The 24,525-nt window shown below is 44.8% G+C and overlaps 2 protein-coding genes across 8 annotated transcripts in view; one reads left to right on the forward strand and one right to left on the reverse strand.

The window, feature by feature from the left end:
* The window catches only part of LRCH1 (leucine rich repeats and calponin homology domain containing 1), a 201,829-nt gene extending 181,641 nt beyond the window's left edge, over window positions 1-20,188 (reverse strand). For 2 of the 7 annotated variants that reach the window (XR_014236937.1, XM_082365414.1), the window contains exon 1: window positions 19,635-20,185. Coding sequence is in view for 5 of the 7 variants with exons in the window: in XM_082365414.1 (XP_082221540.1) it covers window positions 19,635-19,950 (316 nt within the window). In the remaining 2 variants the exon portion in view is untranslated. Of the gene's footprint in view, window positions 1-19,634 lie in introns of all 7 variants that reach the window. The other 5 variants (XR_014236938.1, XM_082365412.1, XM_082365413.1 and 2 more) reach the window with 4 other exon arrangements.
* A 29-nt stretch (window positions 20,189-20,217) lies between these two features.
* The window catches only part of LOC309615675 (uncharacterized protein), a gene marked incomplete at its 5' end in the record, with an annotated part of 60,796 nt that continues 56,488 nt past the window's right edge, over window positions 20,218-24,525 (forward strand). The window contains one exon of the mRNA XM_082365737.1: window positions 20,218-20,441. Coding sequence (XP_082221863.1) covers window positions 20,218-20,441 — 224 coding nt within the window. The remainder of the gene's footprint in view (window positions 20,442-24,525) is intronic.

The following is a 24,525-nucleotide window of genomic DNA, read 5'->3' on the forward strand; positions in this document are numbered from 1 at the left end:
TTCCTTTTTGGTTTAGTTTTGTTGTTGTTTTTTTTTTAATTGTTAATTACTTTGAAGGGTGAGCTCTAGGGTGGATTTCAATGGTCTCCAAATCCACCAATGAAAGGGCCCAGGGTAACCGGCCATTAGCTTTTACTGCTGGACCTGAGAAGGGCAGTTGGAAGTAGGGAGGTCAGCTGACTGGAGAAAGCTAACAACACAGCATCTTCAAAATTGGAACCAGAATACTAAGTCATCCTCTCCTGTCTTTTAATTTTAGACATTCTTGCTCCACCAGAGCAAAACTCAGGAAGGGATAAAGTCATTCTCTCTAGATAAACAAAATTCTATGGTTCCTCCATGCATTCGAGAATCTATTCCACCTCATCTTTGTTTTTATACTGTCCCTTCCCTAAAGCTAACATTCTTTGTGGGCTCTACGCTTCCCCACTGGACTACTTCTCACATGCTCATGCTTCTAACAGGATAAAAAGAACCTTTGATTTTTTTCAGTCAACGTGTAACTAATTGAAAAGTTTCACTAACATCCAGCACTGAGCTAGGCCTCACAGAGAATTTAAAAAGGAATGTATAGTAGGAGTTCCTCATGCACAGAGCGGGCATCTCTAGGGGCAGAAAGACCTGCTTTGATTTTGATGTCTCACTTATCAGTTCTTTGACCTTGAGGAAATTATTTACACTGAGCCTCAATTTTGGGGAGACCACGATATCTAATTCTTAGCATTAGAATAAGGATCCTGTGAGATAATACAGTAAGCCACCTCTACGACATGCTGTAGTAAAGGCACAATAAATGTCAGTTTCCTTTCTTTCCCATGCTTTTCAAGGGATTTTCAAGGGGTCAGTACAGAGTAAGATGGGATCACTCAAGTCAAACTGGATTTGACTCCCAGTTTCAACTGAGGTTTGAATCCTAGTTTAGTAGCTATGCGATCTTAGGCTGTTTTCTCTGAGCCTCGATTTTCTAACCTGTTAAACAGGGAAAAAACATGTACTGACATCCTAAGATTATTTGGCAGAATTAACTGAGAGAAATACATAACACAATACCTGTCTCAAGAAATAAAGCTATTATCATTTTTCTTGTTGTTATTATCAATTGGAGAGAAAAGAAATGAAGTTAAAGAACAGTTAAGGATCAACTCAATCAATTAAACTGCCAGTTATAGATCAAAAGCCTAAAGTTCAGAAAAGATGGGGGTGAAGCAGGAGAGAGAGGCCAGGGTTTGGGACATCACAGAAGAGGCAGGTGTTGAGATTCTGGGGTGACTGACAGGGACTAGAGATCTGGAGTTTTATTTTTTGATTGTTTTGTTTTCTGTTTTATTTTCTTTGGCACATGCAGAGAGGAAAGGGAAGGCATGATCAAAGGCAAAGTAGAGGCACTTCACCTGGAACATACGGAGGCTAAAGACAAAGGCAGCTGGAGCCACGAAGGCTGGCGAGGAGGGTGAGGGGAAACCCAGTGGGTAAGCAGGGTGGCGCTGATCCCAGAGGCCTATTAGATCAGGCAGCTGACCTGGGCGGGCAGGAGGGAGCCACGGAGGAAGCGGGGCAGGGAGTGTGCCTGGTCAGGGCTGTCACACAGGAAGGCTGCGGGTGATACGTCACACCGTCCCAGGCTCCAGGGGACAAGCAGGGAGCTAGCCATAAGGCCCTGCTTTCCCCAGCAGAAGGCAGTTCTTTCTAATGACTGCTCTTGGTGGGAAAGGCAGACGCTTTAGAGTCAGGCTGCTGGGGGTTACACCCGCGGCTCCTCCACTTCCCACGTGGGGATCCTGCAAAGTGTCTGGCGCCCAGCAGGTGCACGGCAAACGCTCTTAGGCCCTGGATTTCATTAGCCAGCGCCATCCCGGGGAGGCCAGGAAGCCTGGCTCAGTTTCAGTTTTTTCTATCAATAAACTAAACTGCCGCTCATAAAGAGAATTAGAATATCTGATTAGTATGACTACGTAGACGGTTAACAAGCTGTTGTGAAATAAAGAAGATGAAGATCAAAGAATCTGTCCACTAATACAGAAATATCAGTCTCGTAGGAGGCACTGATTCAGCCATAAAGCCCCAATTATTCTGTGCTTTTAAATGGCTTGTTAATCAGGGATAATGCACTGGTATGGGAAATGTTCCACTTCTCAAGTTGAATAATGGGTACATAGGGGCATTTTTAGTCTACTTCAGTAAGGTATAATTTATACACAACAAAATGCAACCATTTTATACGCAGAGTTTGATGCGTTCTGACAAATGCATACTTACCTGTGCGTTCACCGCTAACTCAAAACAGAGACTGTTTCTATCATCCCTTGTACTGCCCCAGGCAATCACCTCCCCACCCCAGTCCCAGCTCCCTGTCTGCTCTAGGTCTCTATGCCTATTTTACTATCATCATTTAAACCATGCTTACGTTTTATATAGACTCCTTTCTATGCATGCTATATTTCACAATTTTTAAATGAGTGCTGTATTTTGCCCACTAAAATTAGAGACAAATGCCAAAGACCTTCCTGCGAGGGTTTCTTGGTGTGAAAGTTAAAATGAGAAACCAGCCAAGCATTGTCATTCCCTCAAAGGGCAGCAGTATGGGCAGTTGACAGAGATGACCAGGATAAACTGTTCAGATCCTAGACCTGATTTGACACTTAAGTGGCCAGAGGGCCTGGGCAAGTCATTTACCTTGTCTCCACTTCAGTTTATCTTAAAACATGGTGTCTATGTCCCATGAGTAGAGTGATCATATAATTTATCATCCAAATCGGGATGTGTTAAAAAGAGGTGCTATTACCCAGTAGGCCAGGGCAAAAGGTACAAACCAGACCGTCCCCAGCAAACCTGGACTTAGGTTGACACTATTTAGGAGCATCCTATAAGAGCACTTCTGGTGATGTCCACAGTGACCTAATGTTCTCTTGAAAAATGAAAGAGCGTTGCATAGAATTATACAAAGCAATGTGTTTGAAAGCTGAAGTCTTTCATCCAAAGGCGATGGAGCTCCCAAGGTTCATGGCAGCATTAATTACAACTGCCAAGGTATGGAAGCAACCTAAGTGTCCATCAACAGATGAATGGATAAAGAAGATACGGTGGGCTTCCCTGGTGGCGCACTGGTTGAGAGTCTGCCTGCCAATGCAGGGGACGCGGGCTCGAGCCCTGGTCTGGGAGGATCCCACGTGCCGCGGAGCAACTGGGCCCGCGAGTCACAACTGCTGAGCCTGCGCGTCTGGAGCCTGTGCTCCGCAACAAGAGAGGCCGCGACAGTGAGAGGCCCGCGCACCGTGATGAAGAGTGGCCCCCGCTTGCTGCAACTGGAGAAAGCCCTCGCACAGAAACGAAGACCCACACAGCCAAAAATAAATTAATTAATTAATTATTTTTTTTAAAAAAAGAAGGTATGGTATATATATATATATATATATACTATAGAATATTACTCAGCCATAAAAAAGAATGAAATTTTGCCATTTGCAGGAACATAGATGGACTTGGAGGGCATTATGCTAAGTGAAATAAGTCAGAGAAAGACACATACTATATGATTTCACTTATATGTGGAATCTAAAAAATACAACAAACTAGTGAATAAAACAAAAAAGAAGCAGACTCGCAGATGTAAAGAACAAACTAGTGGTTAGTAGTTGGGGGGAGGGAATACAGGGATAAGGGGGGAAAGGGTTATTATGGGAGTATATGAAATCATGTGTGTGAAACTTTTGAAAATTGTAAAGCACTAAAGAATTTAAAGAATCTTTCATTCAATCTTTTTTAAAAAAGTGGACTTCCCTGGCGGTCCAGTGGTTAACACTCCTTGCTTCCACCGCACAGGGCACCGGTTGGATCCCTGGTAGGGGAACTAAGATCCCACATGTGGCGTGGTGAGGCCAAAAAGTGATGGGGCTCATCCAACCCAATCTACTATGTGGTATTAAGAGATCACAAACAACGAGGCCTGACTGACAGAAGAGAGGAGATTTCTAAGACACTGAGACACAGAGAGTGCACACACTGAAGACATAAACCAACTTTAGAAAGACCCAGGCAGCCTGACTGTGAAAGCACTTAGCTGGCCTATCCTGTCTTTGTCATTCACTCCCTAAGAGGCAGACATTAAGGGCTCTGTCAGGGCACATTACCTCGGAACTCCCACTGTGCAAATTTCATATTGAGATACCAAGTCTTCATTAACATACTGATTCCAAGGACTTTTGGGGGCGGGGGGTAGGGAAGCAACAGCAAGTCTTCACAGCTGCCAAATGAATTTCATAAAACAGATCAGACTTTGGCTCATTAACACTCATAAAGTTATGGCATGGCACCCTTTAAAGTACTGCACGGACACAAGAAAGCATTAAATGCAAATATCTGAACAAACCACGGTTAAGAGTTTATTACAAGACTATAGCCACTGGAAGGGCTGGTACAACTAAAATTAACTTTGATTTATCCAGGTTTCCTGAAGACAGAAAAATACACATAATTGCCTTAAATTGCATGCAGAGATTATCATCCCCACCTCCAAGGGAAATGCACAAAGAGAGGTCTATTTGCCTTCAAATGCACAATCAGATTCCTTTGAATTAGATCAATTTGAATAAACACAAAAAATTTTGGTTATTTAGCCATAAACTGTGCTGCCATTTTAGCCAAAATGGGCTGCTGTGCTATTTCATTTATAAGATTTTAAAAGCAATTAATGAATTAATTGAAGGATCTTCATGACAATATAAAATGCATTAGAAATTGACTCAATGATTATCACTTAAAAAAACAACTTTGAGAATGTAAGCACTTGTGTTACGGAGGGAATGGTCTAGAAAGGAAATTACTTGGTCACTCACCCAATGGCTATTCATTCATTTCTCATTGGAGGGAATAAAATAAAGTAAATTTTAAATAGGCTGTTCAAAGAAGTTACGTATTATAAAGTCTAACACAATTTTATACCAAAACTAAAACCCTGAAGGTGTTATTTAAATTTTTAAATAATAGACATGTTGGAGGATTTTTAAAACCAATACTGTTGCTTGCTGGAAAGCACAGTTCTTAGAAATGGAGCTGTTATGATAACTGGCCACTAGCAATAGGTTAGATTAGGTTAGATTAGGGCTAGAACTCCCCAGGCACGCACCTTGGTCCCCTGCATCCACTTTCAGATTAATGAGAGAAATAACATTAGGCTGGAATCTGACTCCTCAGTCTATAAGTCACCCCGAGGACTGCCTATCAAAATGCTCTGGGCTCGATTCTCATTGCAAAATCTCCCCCTCCGATCTGTCCTTCCAGCTCTAAATATGCCGTAACGCTACAATAGAGCACGGCATAGAGGAAGAAAACGTAATTCCTTCTTTCCTTTTAGGTTCTTTGGCTGGCCTAATAATCAAATTGATATGAAACAACAGGAAAAAAACAAATTCCCTATGTACAGGAGCTCAAAAATATATGATACTGAAAGAAGTGACCAAAGCAGGCAGCTGTTGTATCTTTTAGACAAAATAAATACATAAATAAATCTGTGAAAAATTGACAAGACAAAGGGGTTTGAGCTTGGGGTGGTAAATGAGTGAAGAAGTAAATTTGTTTATACAGCCTTCTCGGCCCTGGATTCCCTATCTCTGGTGATAAGAATGCCTTCTACCCCTCTTTGGTACAGGAAGAGTACCTTTCACACAGGAGATTTATTTCCTGCTTTCAGGGAGACAAAGGAGGCCACAGTGTCCCTGCACTGACTGTTTCTTAAGTAACTTTCGGTTCAAAATAATCAATATGCCAAAGTGGCATATTTTGGGGTGGCATATTCTGCTCCCCTTCAATGGCAAGAGACTCCAGCACTTCTTCAAGCAGAGTTCTGAACCCAACTTTAGCTCTGGCCTTACTGGCTCTACAAACGTTCCCAGATTGCCTAACCAATGCTTCCTTCTCCGCTCCAAGGACACTACCTACCTTGCAAGGGTAGGGGTTAACCCTTAAGGACACTACCTACCTTGCAAGGGTAGGGGTTAACCCTTAAGGACACTACCTACCTTGCAAGGGTAGGGGTTAACGCTTACGAAGGTTGAAGGAGGAAATACCCTGAAGGGCCCAGACCATATCCCCCTTTCAGTTCCCTTGTCAGTAACTTCAGGGTGATACTGAACCTATCACCAGGCTTTTGATGAAATGACTTCTGATTAAAGTCTAAAACAAATGCCGGATGCCAGAACAACAGTGAGAAAAGAAATGATACGTTTAAATCCAAGTATTTCTTCTTTAACCTCTGCTTCCTCATAGACATGTTCTCACTCCTTAGAGAAGTATCTGCTACACATCTTCAGAGCAGTTGCCGGGAACATAAAAAGACTCACAAATTGTTTTTTGCCAAGAGCATCAAAGGTGATCAGTTTGTTTATTTTGATCTGGAAGAGTTCTTAAATCCATGGCAGGACTCTTGCAGAGGGCGGAGAGCCGTGCTACAAGCCCTCCTCTGAGGCCCCACCCCCTCCTTCCTACCCCTCCATCCCAAGGCCCAAAAACAGCCTTGGTCCCAGCACCCTTTGCAGGAATACATAGTGTAGCCCCAGAATACGCTCCCCATTCTCCACTGGGGAGCGCTCTTCTCTACCAGCCTTGTCGCCTCAGGATTTCTTTGTCCTGATGAAATCAAATCAAACCTACGCAGGCTATTATATTGAGAAATGAATGGAAATCACATAAAAACTCAGAAGATACAGTCCTGGCTCAACCACTTCCTAGTAACATAACCCAAGGAAAATGATTTCACCATCTAGTCTGGGTTTCCTTACACGTAAGCCCTGAATGTTTAGAGCTGGAAGAATAAACAGCACCTACTCCATCACCTTCCAAAGACTGTCAAAAGAATATAATGCTTACACATATTTAAAGCATGTATACTGAAGCTTTCTGGATATCAAGATTATTTTATTAATGTCACAATATTTCTAGGAATTTAGTCTTTTTGTGCCTTAGAAGATTGACTCTCTTTTCTAAAGATAATGGACTATAATAATAATAATGGCGGGGTTTCCCTGGCAGTCCAGTGGTTAGGACTCCAAGCTTCCACCGCAGGGGGCGCAGGTTCAATCCCTGGTCGGGGAAGTAAGATCCCGCACGCAGCTTGGCCACAATAATAATAATGGCAAACGTCAACACCCGGCATTGACCTGAGCACTTTACACATATATTCATTCATTTCCTCCTCACAATAATCCTATGATCATTATCCCTCATTGTATGACCAGGCTCAGGGAGCTTAGATACTAGCCATATCCCGGTAGAACCAGGACTGAGACCCAACCACGTGTGCTCTTAGCCACTATGCCAAAGACAGGCTAACCATGTCCAGTTATTTATTTTACTGAAGTTATATTATTTTACTATGACACATAACCCCATAGGAATCTAGGAAGGCAAGTGACATCTATGGACCACTCACTCTGAGCCACGCCTGAACTCTGCTTACCTCAGCACAACAGCCCTGAGTGGGGAAGAGTATTTCCACTATTAACAAATTACAAACCTGAAGTTCAGGGAGACGCCGTAATTTGCTTCAAAGTCTAAAATAAATAAGTTGGGGAGATAATATGTAAAAAAAATACAACAATTAGGCAGAGAGGTATTTAAATCCCTGCCCATCTCCCTCAGGGGGCATCTCCTGGGCCAGCTCCTCTTAGGCCTGAGTCCTCACTGAGTCCCAGAGCTGACCCCCAACTTCTGCCAACCCTTGCTCCCCACACCAGGGGGAAGGGACACCCAGTCTGCTGGGCCCACTGACCAAGGGGCCTAGAAGGGAGGGGAACTTTCTGACATCGGGTAGGAATGGCCGCAGGGGAGAGGGTTATCCCCAAGAGGCAGGAGTTTCACATCCTGATGCCACGATCTCCAGATTCAGAATTCCTTGTCAGAACGGAGCTTACATTTTTCCAAAGAAACACCATCAACACACAGGCCCACCTCTGCTACGGTTAAATAGAGGGTTGGCGGGGGAACCAAACCACCACTTACTACTGTATTTCCACAGGAAAATGTATTCCAAGTGCCAAGAAAACCCTTGCTATGATAGGCGGCTGTGGACCTCCAGGTTGTGAGTCTGGGTGGGACTTCCCAACATGTCTTTTGGTACTTGGGAGCCAATTTACACGGAGCTCATGCATGTCCTCCAAACCACATGCAGTAAAACCCTGAACTAACACATTTAATCTGTAACCACTCTTAGTTTTCTATCTTATTCTCCCCCAGCTTTGGACCACATGTCATTAAAGGTTTCACAGCATTTTTTCTTTTAGGGACCTTCCTCGTGGCTGGTCTGGGTGGGGCTGACCTGAGAAGTCTATGGAGGGAGGGAGGGAGGTCTTCCGTCCATCCAACGTAGCCTCCTGGCTCCACAGAAACAGCCCTCTGCTGGGAGCTGCCCACTGCCCTGCTGTGTGACCTTGCGCAAGTGGCTTAAGCTCTCTGAGCCGCAGTGGCCTCAGCTATTAAATGAGGGAGGGATGTGAATGGGTGGCTTCTAGATATCTAAACTCCCTCTTCAGGCTACAATGGTCAAGAAAGGGATTTCAGAGGCAGATGAATTTCAACCAGATACAGGTGGCTGAGTGGAACCTAGCTAACAAAACAGAACACTCAGCAAGAATTAAATGAGGTAATGTATATATTACATATATTTAATATATATATTAACATATAAAGCACTTGGAAGAATGCCTGGCACAGAGAGCACTTGACAATGTTATCTATTGTTGTTATAATCATTGTTCTCACAACTCAGCTGAGTACGTATTGTTCCCATTTTATAGCTGACATCAGTTTACAGAAAACTGTTATCTGGTCACAGTAACACAGTTTATAATCGACAAAGCCAAGATTTGGACCCAGGTCTTTGAGGCTCAAGAAAGCTGATGTTTAACCTCTAATCTACACAAGATGGAAGACAGACTGAAAGGCTTTATCTGGAAAAGACACTTGTAAATGAGAATACTATACATGTATAGTACTTTCAAACATGTTATTTCTTTAATCCTTATGCAATTCTGCAAAGTATGTACTGTAGAACTATGTCTCTAATTTTTTTAATCATCCACAGCTCCTATACATGACAGGTACTCAAAAACTGTTTACTTTCACTTTACTTGTTAATTTCAAGCAATATTTGATACAATAAAATTCCACCCATCCCCTTCAGAAGTCAGGATAACTCTACCTCCGGATGTAACCTGGCTTATCAAACACTTGCAAATGTTGAAGAAAGCAATCTTATCTTTCTTTTTAGTACTGTTGAGAAAGAATAACTCTGGGGACCCACCAACCACCAAAAAGAAGGTTCTATATTTGTGAGAGATGGTGGGGAGAAGGGGGGCCCAGACTAGGCAGAGTCACCCATTTTTAAGTACGAATGTGGCCCCTTCCCCTTTCACAGCACATAATGTGCTCAATAACATTTATTGAGGGTCTATCTTGGACCCAGGCGGGCTCAGCATGGCGTCGTGCTGGGTCCTGGGGATGGAGTGGTGAATAAGACAGGCCTGGCTCGGGCCTCATGGGAAGGCAGACTTGCACAGCACAAAGTCACTGTATCCAGGCTGGGGGAGGAACAGTAGCTAGCTACCAGCAACACCAGAGGGAGTGCGTGCTGGGCTGAATCGTGTCCCCCTAAATTCATGCCTAGAAGCCCTATCCCTCAGTCCCTCAGAATGTGACTTATTTGGAGATTAGGCCTTTCAAGTGGTACTTCAGGTTAAATGAGTAGGTTACGGGTGGGCCCTAATTCGGTGTGACTGGTGTCTGTATAAGAAGAGGAAATCTGGACTCGCAAAGAGACACCAGGGATTCTCAGGCACAGAGGAAGGGCCATGGGAACACACAGGGAGGCTGGCCATTGACAAGCGAAGGAGAGATGCCTCGGGAGAAACCAGCCCCGCTGACACCCTGACTTTGGACTCAGCCTCCAGAACTGGGAGGAAATAAATTTCTGGTGTTTAAGCCCTCCAGTCTGTGGTATCTTGTTATGCGGCTCGAGCCAACTAATACAGTGGGTGATGCTGAGAAGATGTCATGTGAAAAAAAATAAGGTCAGCACTGAAAAGAAAGGCAGCATATCAGCAAACTGTGCATACTGGCAGACCCAAGATGATGGTTTGAGAGTGTAGGGACTAAGAGAGGGCAGTGAGTAGGCAAGAGGAGACAGAACAGTGCACTGATGTTAAATCTAGCATTTTCTGTGACAGGCATGAAGGGCGCATATGAAAATAAGGAAAAACCCCTGCCTAGCCAGACCTCACAGGCCAGTGAAGGAGGAAAAAGCTGAAACCTGGGGAAAGCACCAAAGAGGAAGGCAATAACTAACAAAAAATGCCATAAGGAAATAATGCAAAAGTGCCTTAAACCTATGCCTGATTCAGTGCTCAGATCTGCAAGGAAGGGACGGCAGGGAGGCCCGTGTCTGGAGTAGGCTGGGGACTGGATAAAATAGGAGCATGGTTAAGGAGACTCTTCCAGGGCAGGGAGGAGGGCGAAGTGAGGGAAATGACCTGGAAAAGCAAAACGAAGGCAATCTAAAGGAAGGCCAAGTCAGGCAGTCTGCCGGTGATGCTATCTTTGAAATTGTCACTGTTGCCCGCAGAGCTAAAGTGCGTCAAATCAGAGCCAAGCTGACGGAACCAGGTCAGATGCGTTCATGCTACTCGTAACACTGTACGGCATCAACATCAAAAAATAGGAAAGAACGTTAGGGAAATACACTGAGTAGCAAAACTCCATGGCCTGCGCTGCAGGGGTCAGCTGTCAAAAGCAAGGCCACAGGAGAAGCCAGAAGATTAAGAAAACTAAAATGGGGCCTCTCTCTGCCCATCTGGGGAGAACAGTGAAGGGGAAATTCAAGGCTCACTGAGCCAGAGGGATCCCGGCTCTGCTTCAAGTCACACAGTCTTAGGGCCCCTCCAACAAAGAGACTGAGAAAACACAGCGAAAGGAAGAAAGTGAGTATCAAGGCAGATTCCAAAATTATAAAGCCTGACCTTGGTGACTTAAAATATCTTGGAGGGACTTCCCTGGTGGCGCAGTGGTTAAGAATCGCCTGCCAATGCAGGAGACACGGGTTCGAGCCCTGGTCCGGGAAGATCCCACATGCCACGGAGCAACTAAGCCCGTGCACCACAACTACTGAGCCCGCACTCTAGAGCCCATGAGCCACAAGTACTGAGCCCACGTACCATAACTACTGAAGCCCGTGCACCACAACTACTGAGCCTGCACTCTAGAGCCCGCGAGCCACAAGTACTGAGCCTGCGTACCATAACTACTGAAACCCGTGCGCCTAGAGCCCATGCTCCACAATAAGAGAAGCCACTGCAATGAGAAGCCCACGCACCGCAACAAAGAGCAGCCCCCGCTTGCCACAACTAGAGAAAGCCCGAACGCAGCAACGAAGACCCAATGCAACCAAAAATAAATAAATAAAATAAAGTTATATAAAATAATCATTTCTATATATAGCAACAAAAAATGAAGATGAATGCAAAAATTAAAAAAAAAAAATCCTGGAAAAGTTCCAGGTACCATAAGTCAAGCTGGCTCAGTATCAACATCATATTAACACAGGAGCAATAATGTCTCACCAAGCAAAAAAATAAAATGTTTCTGTGATGCAAATCAAACAGTGTTGTTCTCTGATTTTTTTTGTCCCCCCTATACTCTTCCTCTATGGCCAGTGAAGGAGGACAGGGATGGGAAAAAGTACGAGCGCACAGAAATCCAACTATAAAGGCATTTCCCTCCTACTGCCTTGCTGGAGTAGAAGCAAGAGAAGCCACATTCTCACAGCTCCTCAACTTTCTGTTCATGTAAACAGTCTCACTCGATTTTTGAATTACTCTGTGGGAACAGATGGTTTCCAAATGTATGACTTCTTACTACAGTTTATGGAAGCAATACTACTGAACTCTGAAATTAAGATGAAGAAAACACAGACATGCTTCAAGTTTGCATCTTTATTGGCAGGCCTAGTTTTCCTGAACTAAGGCTTACATGGAATCCTGACTTTTCTTATTTTTTCTTTTCTTTCTTGCTTTTTTTTCTTTTTTCGTTAAACAATTCACACGACACACACAAAAATTTGTCTGAAATATAACAGCAGCTGAAAATTCTGCGGCAAAAACACTTCCACGCCACAAAAAACAGCAGCGGTAGCAGAGGCCTCTAGACTTCCTATAAATTATACATAAATAAAGGCATCAGGTATGGAAATATAGCTGGGTTTTGGGTCTTACATCCTTAAGCCTTTTATGATAGATTATAATTTCATATTTGAAATAAACACTGCAATTAACACCAAATTACCTTAATTCCAACAAGTGACACAGTCACTGAAAGAGTTCACAAATGGTGAACCTGGTGGTGGTACCAGATCAAAGCCCAGGCCAGTTTTCCCCGATGTCTTTCTAAGGCAGAAGTCTAATTTTCCAAAACGCTAAACCAAATCTGGAAAGCAGCATCACAGACAGGTTTTTGCGAGGCACAGACAAAAGTTCAAGTCATGTGGTCTGACTGATGAACCCATAAGCACCTTAAATAGAGTTCATAGCATTTCTGCCATTTAAATTGCCAAGTCTCTGGAAAAGCATACTCAATACAGCACCTGGGGGGAGATGACTCCGGGAAGAGATGAAGAGAAAGTAAATGTTGCCCAGCCTAAAGATAAAACATCTTTATACCTGTATCTCTATCTATAGAAATTTATAGAGCAAATGAAAATGTTGGTGCAAAAAAAATACTTTCATGCAACAAAAGAACTGTAGCAATAAGAGATGTCTCCAGACTTCCTATAAATTATACATAAATAAAGGCATCAGATATGCAAATATAATTGGGCTTTCTTTTTTGGTTAAGCAAGTCACACACCTACATAAATTTATATACATATAGATATATACCTATAAATACAAGTATATAAATATACCTATAGACATAGGTAAATAGATACACCTATATATAGATATAGGTAGACAGATATAGGTAGGTAGGTAGATAGACAGATATGGAAAAGGGGAAAAACAGAAAAGTACACACAAAAGAAGGAAACAACTTATGCTTAAATAAGTAATGATGAAGTTGAGTAACGGAGAGAAAAAGCCTTTGTTCACACCAGTAGGACAGCAAGAGCAAAAGGAAATTAACTTCTGCACTGATCAACACCAACATGGATTTCAAAAGGTATCTACCCTTTAAATGCTTACACCAAAGAACTGCTAAACCACGGCATGAAAAATTTAAGTTTGCAACAAAACTCAAAAAAAAAAAAACTTAGTCAACAATCGAAGTTAAAAATTTTAAATAGTGGGGTGTGCCGAATTTTTGCCTAATAACATACGCTCACAAAAAATCAAATAAGATGTCACAGTGACTGACAAACAATCTGGTAGAATCCTTTCAATGATGAAGGTCAAACCTTAGGCTGACCTTATAAACTGGCACAGATCAAAAATCCCCAGAGGTTTTGTTGCCTATGGTTGTACGCTGCTTTTCTAGAAACACGATTAGTGTGCCCCTGCGTTTTCAACAAAAAGCAGCCCATAATGTAAGTAATGAGAATAGAGGTATGTTTGTGGAGATTGTTTCCGCCACAAACAGAAACGTGGAAGAACACATCTGGATATGGTTCAGAGACACCATATATATGAAGTCTTAGTAGTTCTAACGGCTTTTACTATTAGAAGTCCTCTGCATAGAAACTGATCAACAAGAAAAAAATAATAATAGGAAGGAAAAGGTTGTGACTCGTTTATGAATGAAGTATTCAGAATATATGTCATTAGTATAGCCATTTAAATAATGACTAGCACAATAAACAATCATTACAGCAATGACTAATAAATTTAATTCAATAGCAGAAACACAATTTGAAACAAGATATAACTATAAAAGAACACACGTTCTACGAAAACACATGTGATTTCAAGTTTCATTACATTTGTAATGAAAAATCTTTATGACCGAAATGGAATGGTTTTTGAGATCAAACAGATATCACCAAGTCCTGGGTGCATCCCAATGACTAAAAGGTGCTAATATCCCAAGGATTCGGTTGCTACAGGATGGGAGTGGGGCGGGGGAAAGTCAGGCTTCAGCAGATAAGCCTGCCCACAAATCTCAGAGAAGATTCTTTGCTTCTGTAGACACTGGAGAGAGGTATCTCAGACAGACTAGGGCATTAGTCCCACAGGCTGACATATCCCAGGCCTCAGCCATTCCCAGAATCCTCAAAGGGTCCTAAGAGCCCTGTGCTGTTACCTCATTACACGGTGACAGTGGGGTGGGAGAATGTGACCGGAGGAACAGGCCTGAATGCCCTCTCTTACTGTTTTATTCTCAGCAAGTCTTAGGCTGTCAGGTTCTCACTCCACACGTTCAAACTATCTTTCCCACCACAGAATGTGCACGTGCACTTCCATCCGAAACCTAGCCATCCTACAAAACCTGACCCAAATCCCACCTCTGCTATGAGTCTTTCCTAACCCATTTAACTGAAATGGCCTTTTAGTTCCTGAATTTTGCAATGTCTATCTACGCTACTGGCATCTCACCTTGACCTGCCTTGAGAGTCCCGTGGCTTCCTGGACCTGTCGTGGCGCTCCTGTCATGTCTTACACTTTGCACCTCCTCCAGCACCTGCACTGGCACATACAGGACCTCGATGAGTATTTGTCCCCCGCGCTGGGGAAACCCTTCATTTCCCATATAGACTCTTCTGCTTCAAGCCACCTCAAAACGATATTGGCAATGACACACCCCTCCCTCTCCTTAATGAGACCAACTTTCAACAACTGTTCTGCACATCAAATCCAAGAGCTTCCTTTTTATTTTTCAGGACCTCCTGCAATCAGCCCGAGACAGACGCTTTCTTTTCTTACTCCTCTTTTCAATCTGCTTTATTTGTCATACAAACACCCTTTGGAACTTTCTTAGCCCAAAATGACACTATTTAAAATATCAGCACTAGGGACTTCCCTGGTGGCGCAGTGGTTAAGAATCCGCCTGCCAATGCAAGGGACATGGGTTCGAGCCCTGGTCCTGGAAGATCCCACATGCCACGGAGCAACTAAGCCTGTGCGCCACAAACTGCTGAGCCTGCGCTCTAGAGCCCGAGAGACACAACTACTGAGCCCACGTGGCACAACTACTGAAGCCCATGCACCTAGAGCCCGTGCTCCGCAACAAGAGAAGCCACTGCAATGAGAAGCCCGCGCAACACAACGAAGAGTAGCCCCCGCTCACCGCAATTAGAGAAAGCCTACGCGCAGCAACAAAGACCAAACGCATCCAAAAAAAAAAAAAAAAATCAGCACTAGAAAAAAAAAGTTTGCTTTCCTGATGCACATATCTGTGTACTTCTTTTTATCGGGCAGATTTTCTGCTTCAGTTGATATTTATTACTAGTCATCGTTTGTGCCGCTGTTGTTACAAGCTGCTATAAGTCATCTTTAATACGAAGCAGCATGTATACTTCTAAACAAAGATATTAGAAGTAAAACTCTTCCTACTCAACCTGCAAAATCTACTTCTTCATTTATCTCCTCACCCACCTCCAACTAGAATGAAAACTCCATCAGAAGGGATACAGGGATTCTCTGTTGGTCCCTGCTGTAACCCTAGTGCTTAGAACAGTGCCTGGCACTTAGCAGTGCTTGGTGGATACTTCCAGAATGAACGCTGGTTGAATGAATCTCCAGATACCCTCCCAGATTCTGCTCCTCTCCACCCCTTCCCTGCTTAACAAGAATATGGTCAAGAACATATACACTAGGGACTTCCCTGGTGGTGCAGTGGTTAAGAATCCACCTGCCAATGCAGGGGACACGGGTTCGAGCCCTGGTCCGGGAAGATCCCACATGCCGCAGAGCAACTAAGCCCATGCGCCACAACTACTGAGCCTGCGCTCTAGAGCTCGCGAGCCACAACTACTGAGCCCACGTGCTGCAACTACTGAAGCCCGTGCGCCTAGAGCCCGTGCTCCGCAACAAAAGAAGCCACCGCAATGAGAAGCCCGCACACCGCAACAAAGAGTAGCCCCCGCTCGCCGCAACTAGAGAAGGCCTGCGCACAGCAACAAAGACCCAACGCAGAAAAAAAAAAGAACATATACACTAGAGTGAAACCACCAGGGTTCAATCCCTGACTCACCATTTAAGTAGGGCTATTAAGTAGGGCTATGATCTTCAGCATCTATTACTCAACTCTCCCCAGCTGTACACGAGGATCTGAATAGCTTCTAGCGAGGACCGGGCAGGATAATGCAGGGCACACACCCAGTGCTTATCGTGGCTCTTTTGTTCAGGTTTCTCCCATTCAGCCAGTATCACCTGTGCCACCACACCTGCGTGGATCAGCCTTTCTTTCCCCTTCTCACCTGCAAAAAGACTAGACCCTGACACAACCAAACTATTTTCACTCAAATATGAGTAAATCGATAGGCTCAAAGGGAGGGGGAGAGCCTGAGAGCTTTTTTCCTATGAAAAATATGTATGCACTTGATTGACAGAGCTTAAACATCTACTGAGCAGCCCAGGGCCTCTATATTTTTGTGTTTGCATCTGGGTTTTCACAACTCCTGTCCAGATAAGCTACATTGCCCAAGAGTGCAGTTCTGCTTAGGTGGCTTCCAGAAGAGTTACTTTTACAAGGCATAAACCAAATGGTCTGTATTATACAACTGAACAGTGAGAGAAAGCTTTCTATGTCACTCGCTGTCTTCCAAAATTTATGAAAAAGTCCACTTTACATCTTAGGTCTTTAAGGATCGTCATATGTCCTTCTGATCTTAAGAGATATTCTGTAAACTGAAATTTAACCCCAAAGAAACCACTGTCTTTATTGTATATGTTACTGTTCATACACTCCACTCTACTAGAACTCTTTATATGCAGGAAATGTCAACATTGCAAACGGAGGTAATTTTAACTCTTGCTTTATTTTGAGTTTTGCTCTTCCAAATAAGGAACAGTGCTCGGTAAATAGAACAAAGGGCAGAATACATTTGGTTTACACCCAGCTTTGACCTGAGGCAAAAATGTTTTTGCAAAAGCAACTCTTTAACACATTCAGGTACTGAAATTTCATGTAAAATAGCTGTCTACATTAAATTCTCTTTATAGGGTTTTCCTAACTTTCTACAAACTTCGGTGACACTCCCCCTCCCATAATTAACACTGCCTTCTTTTTTTTTCTTTTTTTTAAATTAAACTGTTTATTTTGAGATAATTGTGGATTGACATACACTTGTAAGAAATGATACAGAGAGATCCCATGTACCCTTTACCCAGTTTCCCCTATGGGAACATCCTGCAAAATTATAGTACAATATCAAAACCAGTATATTAACGATGATACAACTGAGATACAGAACACTGCCTTTTTTGACGGCGAGTTAAGCCTCCAAGTTTTAACTAGTTAGAATTTTCTGAGCATCAAACACACGCAAGTGAGGTTCATAATTGTAAAACCTGCGGAACTCACAACCACAGCTCGCCACAAGCAAACAAGAGAGAACAGAATATTTTTAAGCATTGCCATGCCTCACATGGTAAGGCCTTCACTGAAAGAGATGGTCTCTGTTTTTAAAAGCATAGGTCTTGGGCTTCTCTGGTGGCGCAGTGGTTGTGAATCCGCCTGCCAATGCAGGGGACACTGGTTCGAGCCCTGGTCAGGGAAGATCCCGCATACCCTGGAGCAACTAAGCTCCTGAGCCACAACTACTGAAGCCCGCGAGCCCTAGAGCCCATGCTCTGCAACAAGAGAAGCCACCACAATGAGAAGCCCGTGCACCACAACGAAGAGTAGCCCCCGCTCACCGCAACTAGAGAAAGCCCAGGCAGCAACAAAGACCCAATGCAGCCCCAAAAAATTAATTAATTAATTATTTTTATAAAGCGCGGGTCTTCTCAAAAAAATGCCAACAGAGCAGTTCACCCATCTTGAAATAAACGTCAGCCTAACTGAATTAGAAGAACAACTTTCAATGCCTCCATCCTGAACGACAGACACATATTATTATTGGTCATGCCAGCTCCATTTTCTGCAGTCATATCCAATCTTTCCACAGCTCACTGTACACTCTATAGCAAAACGGAAGTCGAACTTAACAACGGATTTTTTTTTTTAAGTTAATGATTCAGGCAATTCTTGGAATAACTTCCACTTGAGAAAATGCAGCTAAGAAGTCCTATCAAGAGGCTCCCCAGCTGTTGACAGCTCGACTCTGGAAACTCCCTCCTTAATGCCCATTCCTGACTATCCCTGAATCCAAATTACAAAGTTTAATGACCCTTAAGAGCCCTTTTTGCCTACAGTGAACTCAGAACTCTGTCTAAATATTCGTTAGGACTCAATAAAAGTTTATTGAACTAAAGGAGGGGAGCACTAGAAACCAAGCTCCAAAAGGCAACCGTCTGCCCCCTCCCCCGAACCCCTCTTCCCGCAGGAGAGGAGACTGGGAGATCTGGAGCTGACAGTCAAGCCGTCCAGGATCCCAGGGATCTGACACTCGGCCCTTGATGTGATGACAGCCACAAGGTCTGGACGGTGGTTCCAAAACGGGGCACCCACTGCTCTGGGAAATGCTGGGCGCTTGCCAAGATACAAACCCTCCCCCATGGAGCTGAAACCGGACGGTAGGGAACCGAGTCAGTTCTGTAGGGATCCCAAGGCCTGAATCGCATTCCATCAGCCTCCTTCCTGTTTATAGATCCCACTCCAGTAACTCCAACTACCAAAGAGAAAGCAGACCTCTCAGAAATATGTCAACACATGACATAACTTGAAAACGCTGTATGCTCACTGGCGCGAGTTGCAACTTGTCGGGCTCACGAAGGAAAACCGGCTCACTTTAATTACTTTCTTTTTTTTTTTTTTTAATATGCCATGCCTTCTCTTCCAGGGCCCCCGCAAAGATCGGGTTACTGAAAGCTAGGTAGCCTCGGTGGCAGGAACCAAGCCGCGTGGGCGGTTAGCTAGAGGCAAAGAACCGGGGAGCCGACCACCCAGCAAAGTGGCGGCGATTCGGTTTCGCTGCGATTCGGCGGCCGCTCCTTCCTCGCACAGGCGCAGGAAGGAGAAGCCTCGGCACCTCCTCGCAGTCGGCACCAAGTTGCTGGAGCGCTCAGTGATGTCGCCGCGGGGGCCTCGCGGCACCGCGCCGATGCCCTCGGGTCGGCGGAGGGCGCGCCACCTTTGTCTGGGTTTCCCCACCAGGATGGGCGACGCCTCGACGCAAAGCGGAGGCGCAGACACCGCGGCCGGGTTCCCAGCCCCTACGCGGGGCCCAGAAAGCGGCCGCGGCCGCCTGAAACCTCCCACTTCTACAGCGCGCACCGGGCGCGCCCGCAAGCCCCAGCCCGGCGGCCACTTCCCCCACACGGCCGCCGCGGGTGGGGAGCCGGAGACCCACGCGCTCCCACACGCTAGCGGGCCGAGCGGCCCGGAGCAGCCCGGCTCTCCCGGCGCCGCAGCGCCCACGCGGGTCCCTTCCTCGGGAGAGCACGGTCCGCTGGTTCCTCGGCAAGGCCAAATCTCAGACTGGCCACCGCGTCGGGGAAGGGACGACAGCCAGCCAGACAGCCACCCACGCCCACTGCCCGCTCTCGGCCCTCTCTCACCTGCCTGCACCGTGTCCGAGAGGTCGTGCGCGGGGGCCGCCGTCCTGGGAAATTCCTTCAGTTTCCTAGCACTGAGGTTCAAGCCCCCGGAGTTGGCCGCTTCCTCCAGCGCGCGCTCCAGCCCCCGGTTCAAGGGCAGGTTGAAGCCCCCGCCGCCGCCGCCGCCGCCGCCGCCGCCGCCTCCTCCGGCCCCGCCGCTGGCTCCGGCTCCTCCGTGGTGCTGATGGTGGTGGGGGGGGGGATGATGATGGGGGTGCAGAGTAGCCACTGACAAGGCAGGGACGAAAGGTTGGGGTTCGCTTCCCGGCGTCGCCATCTTCTCCCGGGCCCCCCACCCCGCCCCGCCGCTCCTGCGGGGGGGGTCACAGCTTTCCCCCGGGTCGGGGAGACGGCAGCCCGGGCCGAGTCCCTGCAGTGCTCCACCGAGAGATGCTGGGAGAAGGGGAAGAGGGTGTGGGAGGCGCGCGGAATGGGGGTGGGGGGGCAGAAGCGGAGGCGGCAGTGGCAGCTCGGTCTCGAAGCTTTCCTGTCCCTGGCAAGCTAAGGACTGCGGCGGCGGCGGCGGCGGCGGCAGGCAGCGCGCATGTGTCTCCTCCCGCCTCTGCTCCCTCCTCTAGGCGGCTCTCCCCTCCTCCGCCGCTTGCTCTCCCCTCCTCCGCCGCCTGCTCTCTCCTCCTCCAACCCGAGAGCCGTCTGTCCAGCCCCGCGTCTTCCTCCGCCGCCCGCCGCGCTGGCCCTGCTGCTTCCCCGCGCTCGGCCCGGCTATCCGGGGATGTGGGGGGCTGGACGCCGTGAGATCACGGGGAGGTGAGAGGTTATCTCAATGTTGCAAATTATTCTGGTTCTTTGACCCAGAGTTCCCCGAAAGGCAGTTTTTCACTGTGGGGTCAGGCCAACAGACGACCCCTGGCATTTGGGCACCTACGACGAGCCAGTCGCTGGTCCAGGTGGTCTGCATTCGTGATCTCATTAATCCAGAGACCCCGTGAGCGGAAAAACTGTTTCCCCCAGGCCACAGAGGAAGTTAAGAAACTCGTCTGAGTTCACCCATGCAGTCAGAGGCGGAGCTGGGTTTGAAAGTAGAGCCTTCAGACTCTAGGGTTGCCCTCCTTCCTGTAAACGCCCTCCCGGGCCGCACCTCGCTGCAAACAAATAGGAGTAAGGCAGAGGGTTTTCTGAGCGATGGCAAAAAACTACAGACACAGAAAGGAAGGACTTTTCAAAATGCAGGTCGTTTTTATGGTGGACAGAACCCGTTGTCCTATGAGGAAGAGGGGCTGGCTGTGGCTGTCTGAGCCCAGAATTGAGTGGGGCTGGAAAGGTCAGAAAGTCAGTGACCCCAACTAGCCAATAACTCAGTCACAGTTGGAGCCTGCGCACAGGTGCCGTCAAGGTATCCTCGTGCGCTTCTTCTGGCCCCTGTGGGGCATAGGAGCTGATGTGTCCGCCTGCAAGCGAATTCATGTTCTGCCCAGAACAACGCTGGCACACCAGGGGAGACAGAACATCTGACACCATAAAAGCAGACCAGCTGGAAGATTAATAAAGTCCCACTCCTTTCCGAAGTTTTGGCTCCAACTCTCGAGGGCCTTTATTTTTGCTCTATACCCAAGGCTTGAGCAGCGTCCCTGTGTGCAACTTAGCTAGGGGAAGTGAGGATGCGGGTCAGTACGAAAATAATTCAACTCTTGGAGTGGAGGAGGCGGTTTTTTAAGTGGTGATGCAGAAAGGTGGTGGCCTGAGCACCAGGCGGGATCTAAAGTACCGCGTGATCTATGTCATTTGCATTGACTGCGTGCGTAGTACGCAGCCCTTGAGTCCTACAGGATTCTAGGTTGAGTCCAGCATTGTAACCTCGGAGGAGGAGACAAGCGCCACCTGCTGGTAGCCTCCCCGAAAACCTCTTCTGTCATCAACTTTTTCTCCTCTGCCTCCCAGACTTTTAAAAGCCAGGCTTGAAAATAATAATAATGATGACGATGAAAGTGAAAGTGTACTTATAAAAAATAACCTACCATTCCCTTTCCTCACTGGTCTTTTCCCAAAAAGCCAGTGAGAAACAGAGAGACACAGAAAAAATTTTCATTTGAAAGTCTTCAGCTAAAACCAGGTAGTAGTCTGTGTAATCAGTATGCAGGGTATGGTTGAGGACATCTTCTGGCGACTGCAAATGTAGTTCAGACCGTGAATTGTGGCGTTGCATCATATAGAGCATAATTTTTTTAGGACCACAAACTCTTTTTTAGAGGAAAAGATGGGATATAAGTTCAGGATTTGCTTTGTAGTAATCTGTTCTTATGTTAGGTTGACCTCGTTATTATAGCTTGCTTTATCTTCTCCAGATTACTAAAATGTAAACTCCTTGAGGGAGGGACTTATTCATCTTTGCAACTTCTTCCCCATATCCCAGAATCCAAAAGAGTACTTTGCATATAATGAGTGCACAATGAAGATTAGTAATTAAGCATTGCACAATAGACCAGGTGTTTTACAGGCTGCCATTTGTTGATATATCTTACAAACGATGTCCTTGAATGAAGGAATTTTTCCTTCAAATGGGGGAGAGTACTTTACCCTTGAAACTGATCTTGGTTATTCATAAATATTCAAGAAACTTGACAAGCCATTTTCTCTTGCTGGCTTGTTTCTTCACTATTTTTTTAAGAAGGTGCACATTTCTGCTTTGTTCAATACCGTTTTTATTTCTTCTGAAAACAGAACCCTCTTCCTGTTTCACTCTCCCCACACCCTACATATAGTCCTCTGATAACAGCTGTGTTATTACATCAACCCAGCTAACCATCTTGGTTATTCCAGAAGTGGCCTTCTGACCAAATGACGGAACACCCAGAGGATCAGAGGATCCAGATTGTGTTCAAACCCTAGATTCTGACTGTTCCTAATTCACATCTTTAGTTGCTATGAGATAGCTAGTAGTGTATTGATAATACATTCTGCTGTTTGCCTAAGTCAATTTTATTTGGTTTTCTGTCAATGCAGCAAAGGGTTCTGATTAATATATTTAATTTACCATATTTTAGTCTTTATTCCCCCTTGTTTTCCTATATAGCCTCATTTTTGGATGGTCCACAAATAATCTTTTACAAATTATTTGGATGATGGCAGCAGATTCTTTCCATGCTTTGTCTTTAGTACCTTCCAATCATTCAAAGTTAACAGAATTCAAATGATTGAGAAAATGGGGGAAATGGAAATATTTCCTGCCTAAAATATTGGCTATTAGGAGAAAATTGATCAGTTTCATCAATAAATCAAAAAATTTTAGAACCTATCTTTTTTTAATTCTTGTGCTCAGAAAACATATCAGGTCATTTAGAGCCTTCCACATTTAAGACCCAGCTCTTTTATTCTCACCTGAAAATGGAGTTGTGGACAAGCTTATAAGAGTCAAACTTATTAAGAATAGCATATAGATTTGAGCAGGGCTATTCAGCCCATATCACCTTCTCAGAAAATCACTGGGAATTATCTTTTGTAGAGTGATCAAAACATTTGCTCAAGAAGTGGGCATGGCCAGCCAGGTGTGTCTTTTTTTTTTTTAATTGAAGTATAGTTAGATTTACAATGTTGTGCTAGTTTCAGATGTACAGCAAAGTGATTCAGTTTTATATATATATATGTGTATATATATACATATATATATTCTTTTTCAGATTCTTTTCCATTGTAGGTTATTACAAGATATTGAATATAGTTCCGTGTGCTATACAGTAGGTCCTTGTAGATAGTAGTGTGTATATGTTAATCCCAAACTCCTAATTTATCCCTCCCCCCGACCCCCCACTTTCCCCTTTGGTAACCATAAGTTTGTTTTTTATGTCTGTGAGTCTATTTCTGTTTTGTACATAAGTTCATTTGTATCATTTTTTTAGATTCCACCTATAAGTGATATCATGTGATATTTGTCTTCCTCTGTCTGACTTACTTCACTTAATATGATAATCTCTAGATCCATCCATGTTGCTGCAAATGGCATTATTTCATTCTTTTTTATGGCTGAGTAATATTCCATTGTATATATATACCACATCATCTTTATCCATTCATCTGTCGATGAACACTTAGGTTGCTTGCGTGTCTTGGCTATTGTAAATAGTGCTGCTATGAACTTTGGGGTGTGTGTATCTTTTCGAATTGGAGTTTTCTCTGGACATATGCTGAGGCAGGTGTGTCTTTCATGGTCCTGACTGCCCTCTCCAGCCACAGGGTAGATAAGTGCGTCTGCCAACTCTCCTGAAAATTTAAGCAAAAGCACTCCAAAACCATAGGCAATTAACAACACGCATTTGACCCCAAAGGCAGGAAGAATCAGGGCTTATTTACATCTTTTACCTTGATATATTCCAACCTCTCAGCTTTTGTTTCCTCTTTTCTAAAAAAGGAGCAAGAATATTCCCCGATTAACACCGCCCTTTTTACTCTCTCCACACTCTCTCAGTACTAAAGTTTTCTCTTTGTACTGTATCTGTAAATATTTATCAGTAAATATGTATCTGTAAATGATCAGGGTACGTAGTTTGTATTCATTAGCTTTTAAGTACATCAGATGCAGAGCGCAGTCCTTTTTTTCCTAGAAGAGTCAATAAATAACGTTGTCTGAGTTATTTGTGTATTGTAAGGCAACTAATAACACCAATGTGAATTTCTCTGAAGATAGTCAATAATACTATCTTGGGCATGTTTAGATTTTTTTCTAGCATTCCAAAACACTAATCTGACAAAGCAAACCTGGCAAAATGGAAAGATTAGAACAATATCCCAAGTTTTTCATTAAAGCTGAATGCATTCAATTTTAAGAATTGTGTATAAATGTTGGACTATGTATGTAAATGTGAGACTGTGCTTTCCTATTTTTTTTCCTAGTGGAAAA

This window comes from Balaenoptera borealis (genome assembly GCF_965194805.1).
Source record: "Balaenoptera borealis genome assembly, chromosome: 18".
In the NCBI taxonomy this organism is placed as follows: Eukaryota; Metazoa; Chordata; class Mammalia; order Artiodactyla; family Balaenopteridae; genus Balaenoptera; species Balaenoptera borealis.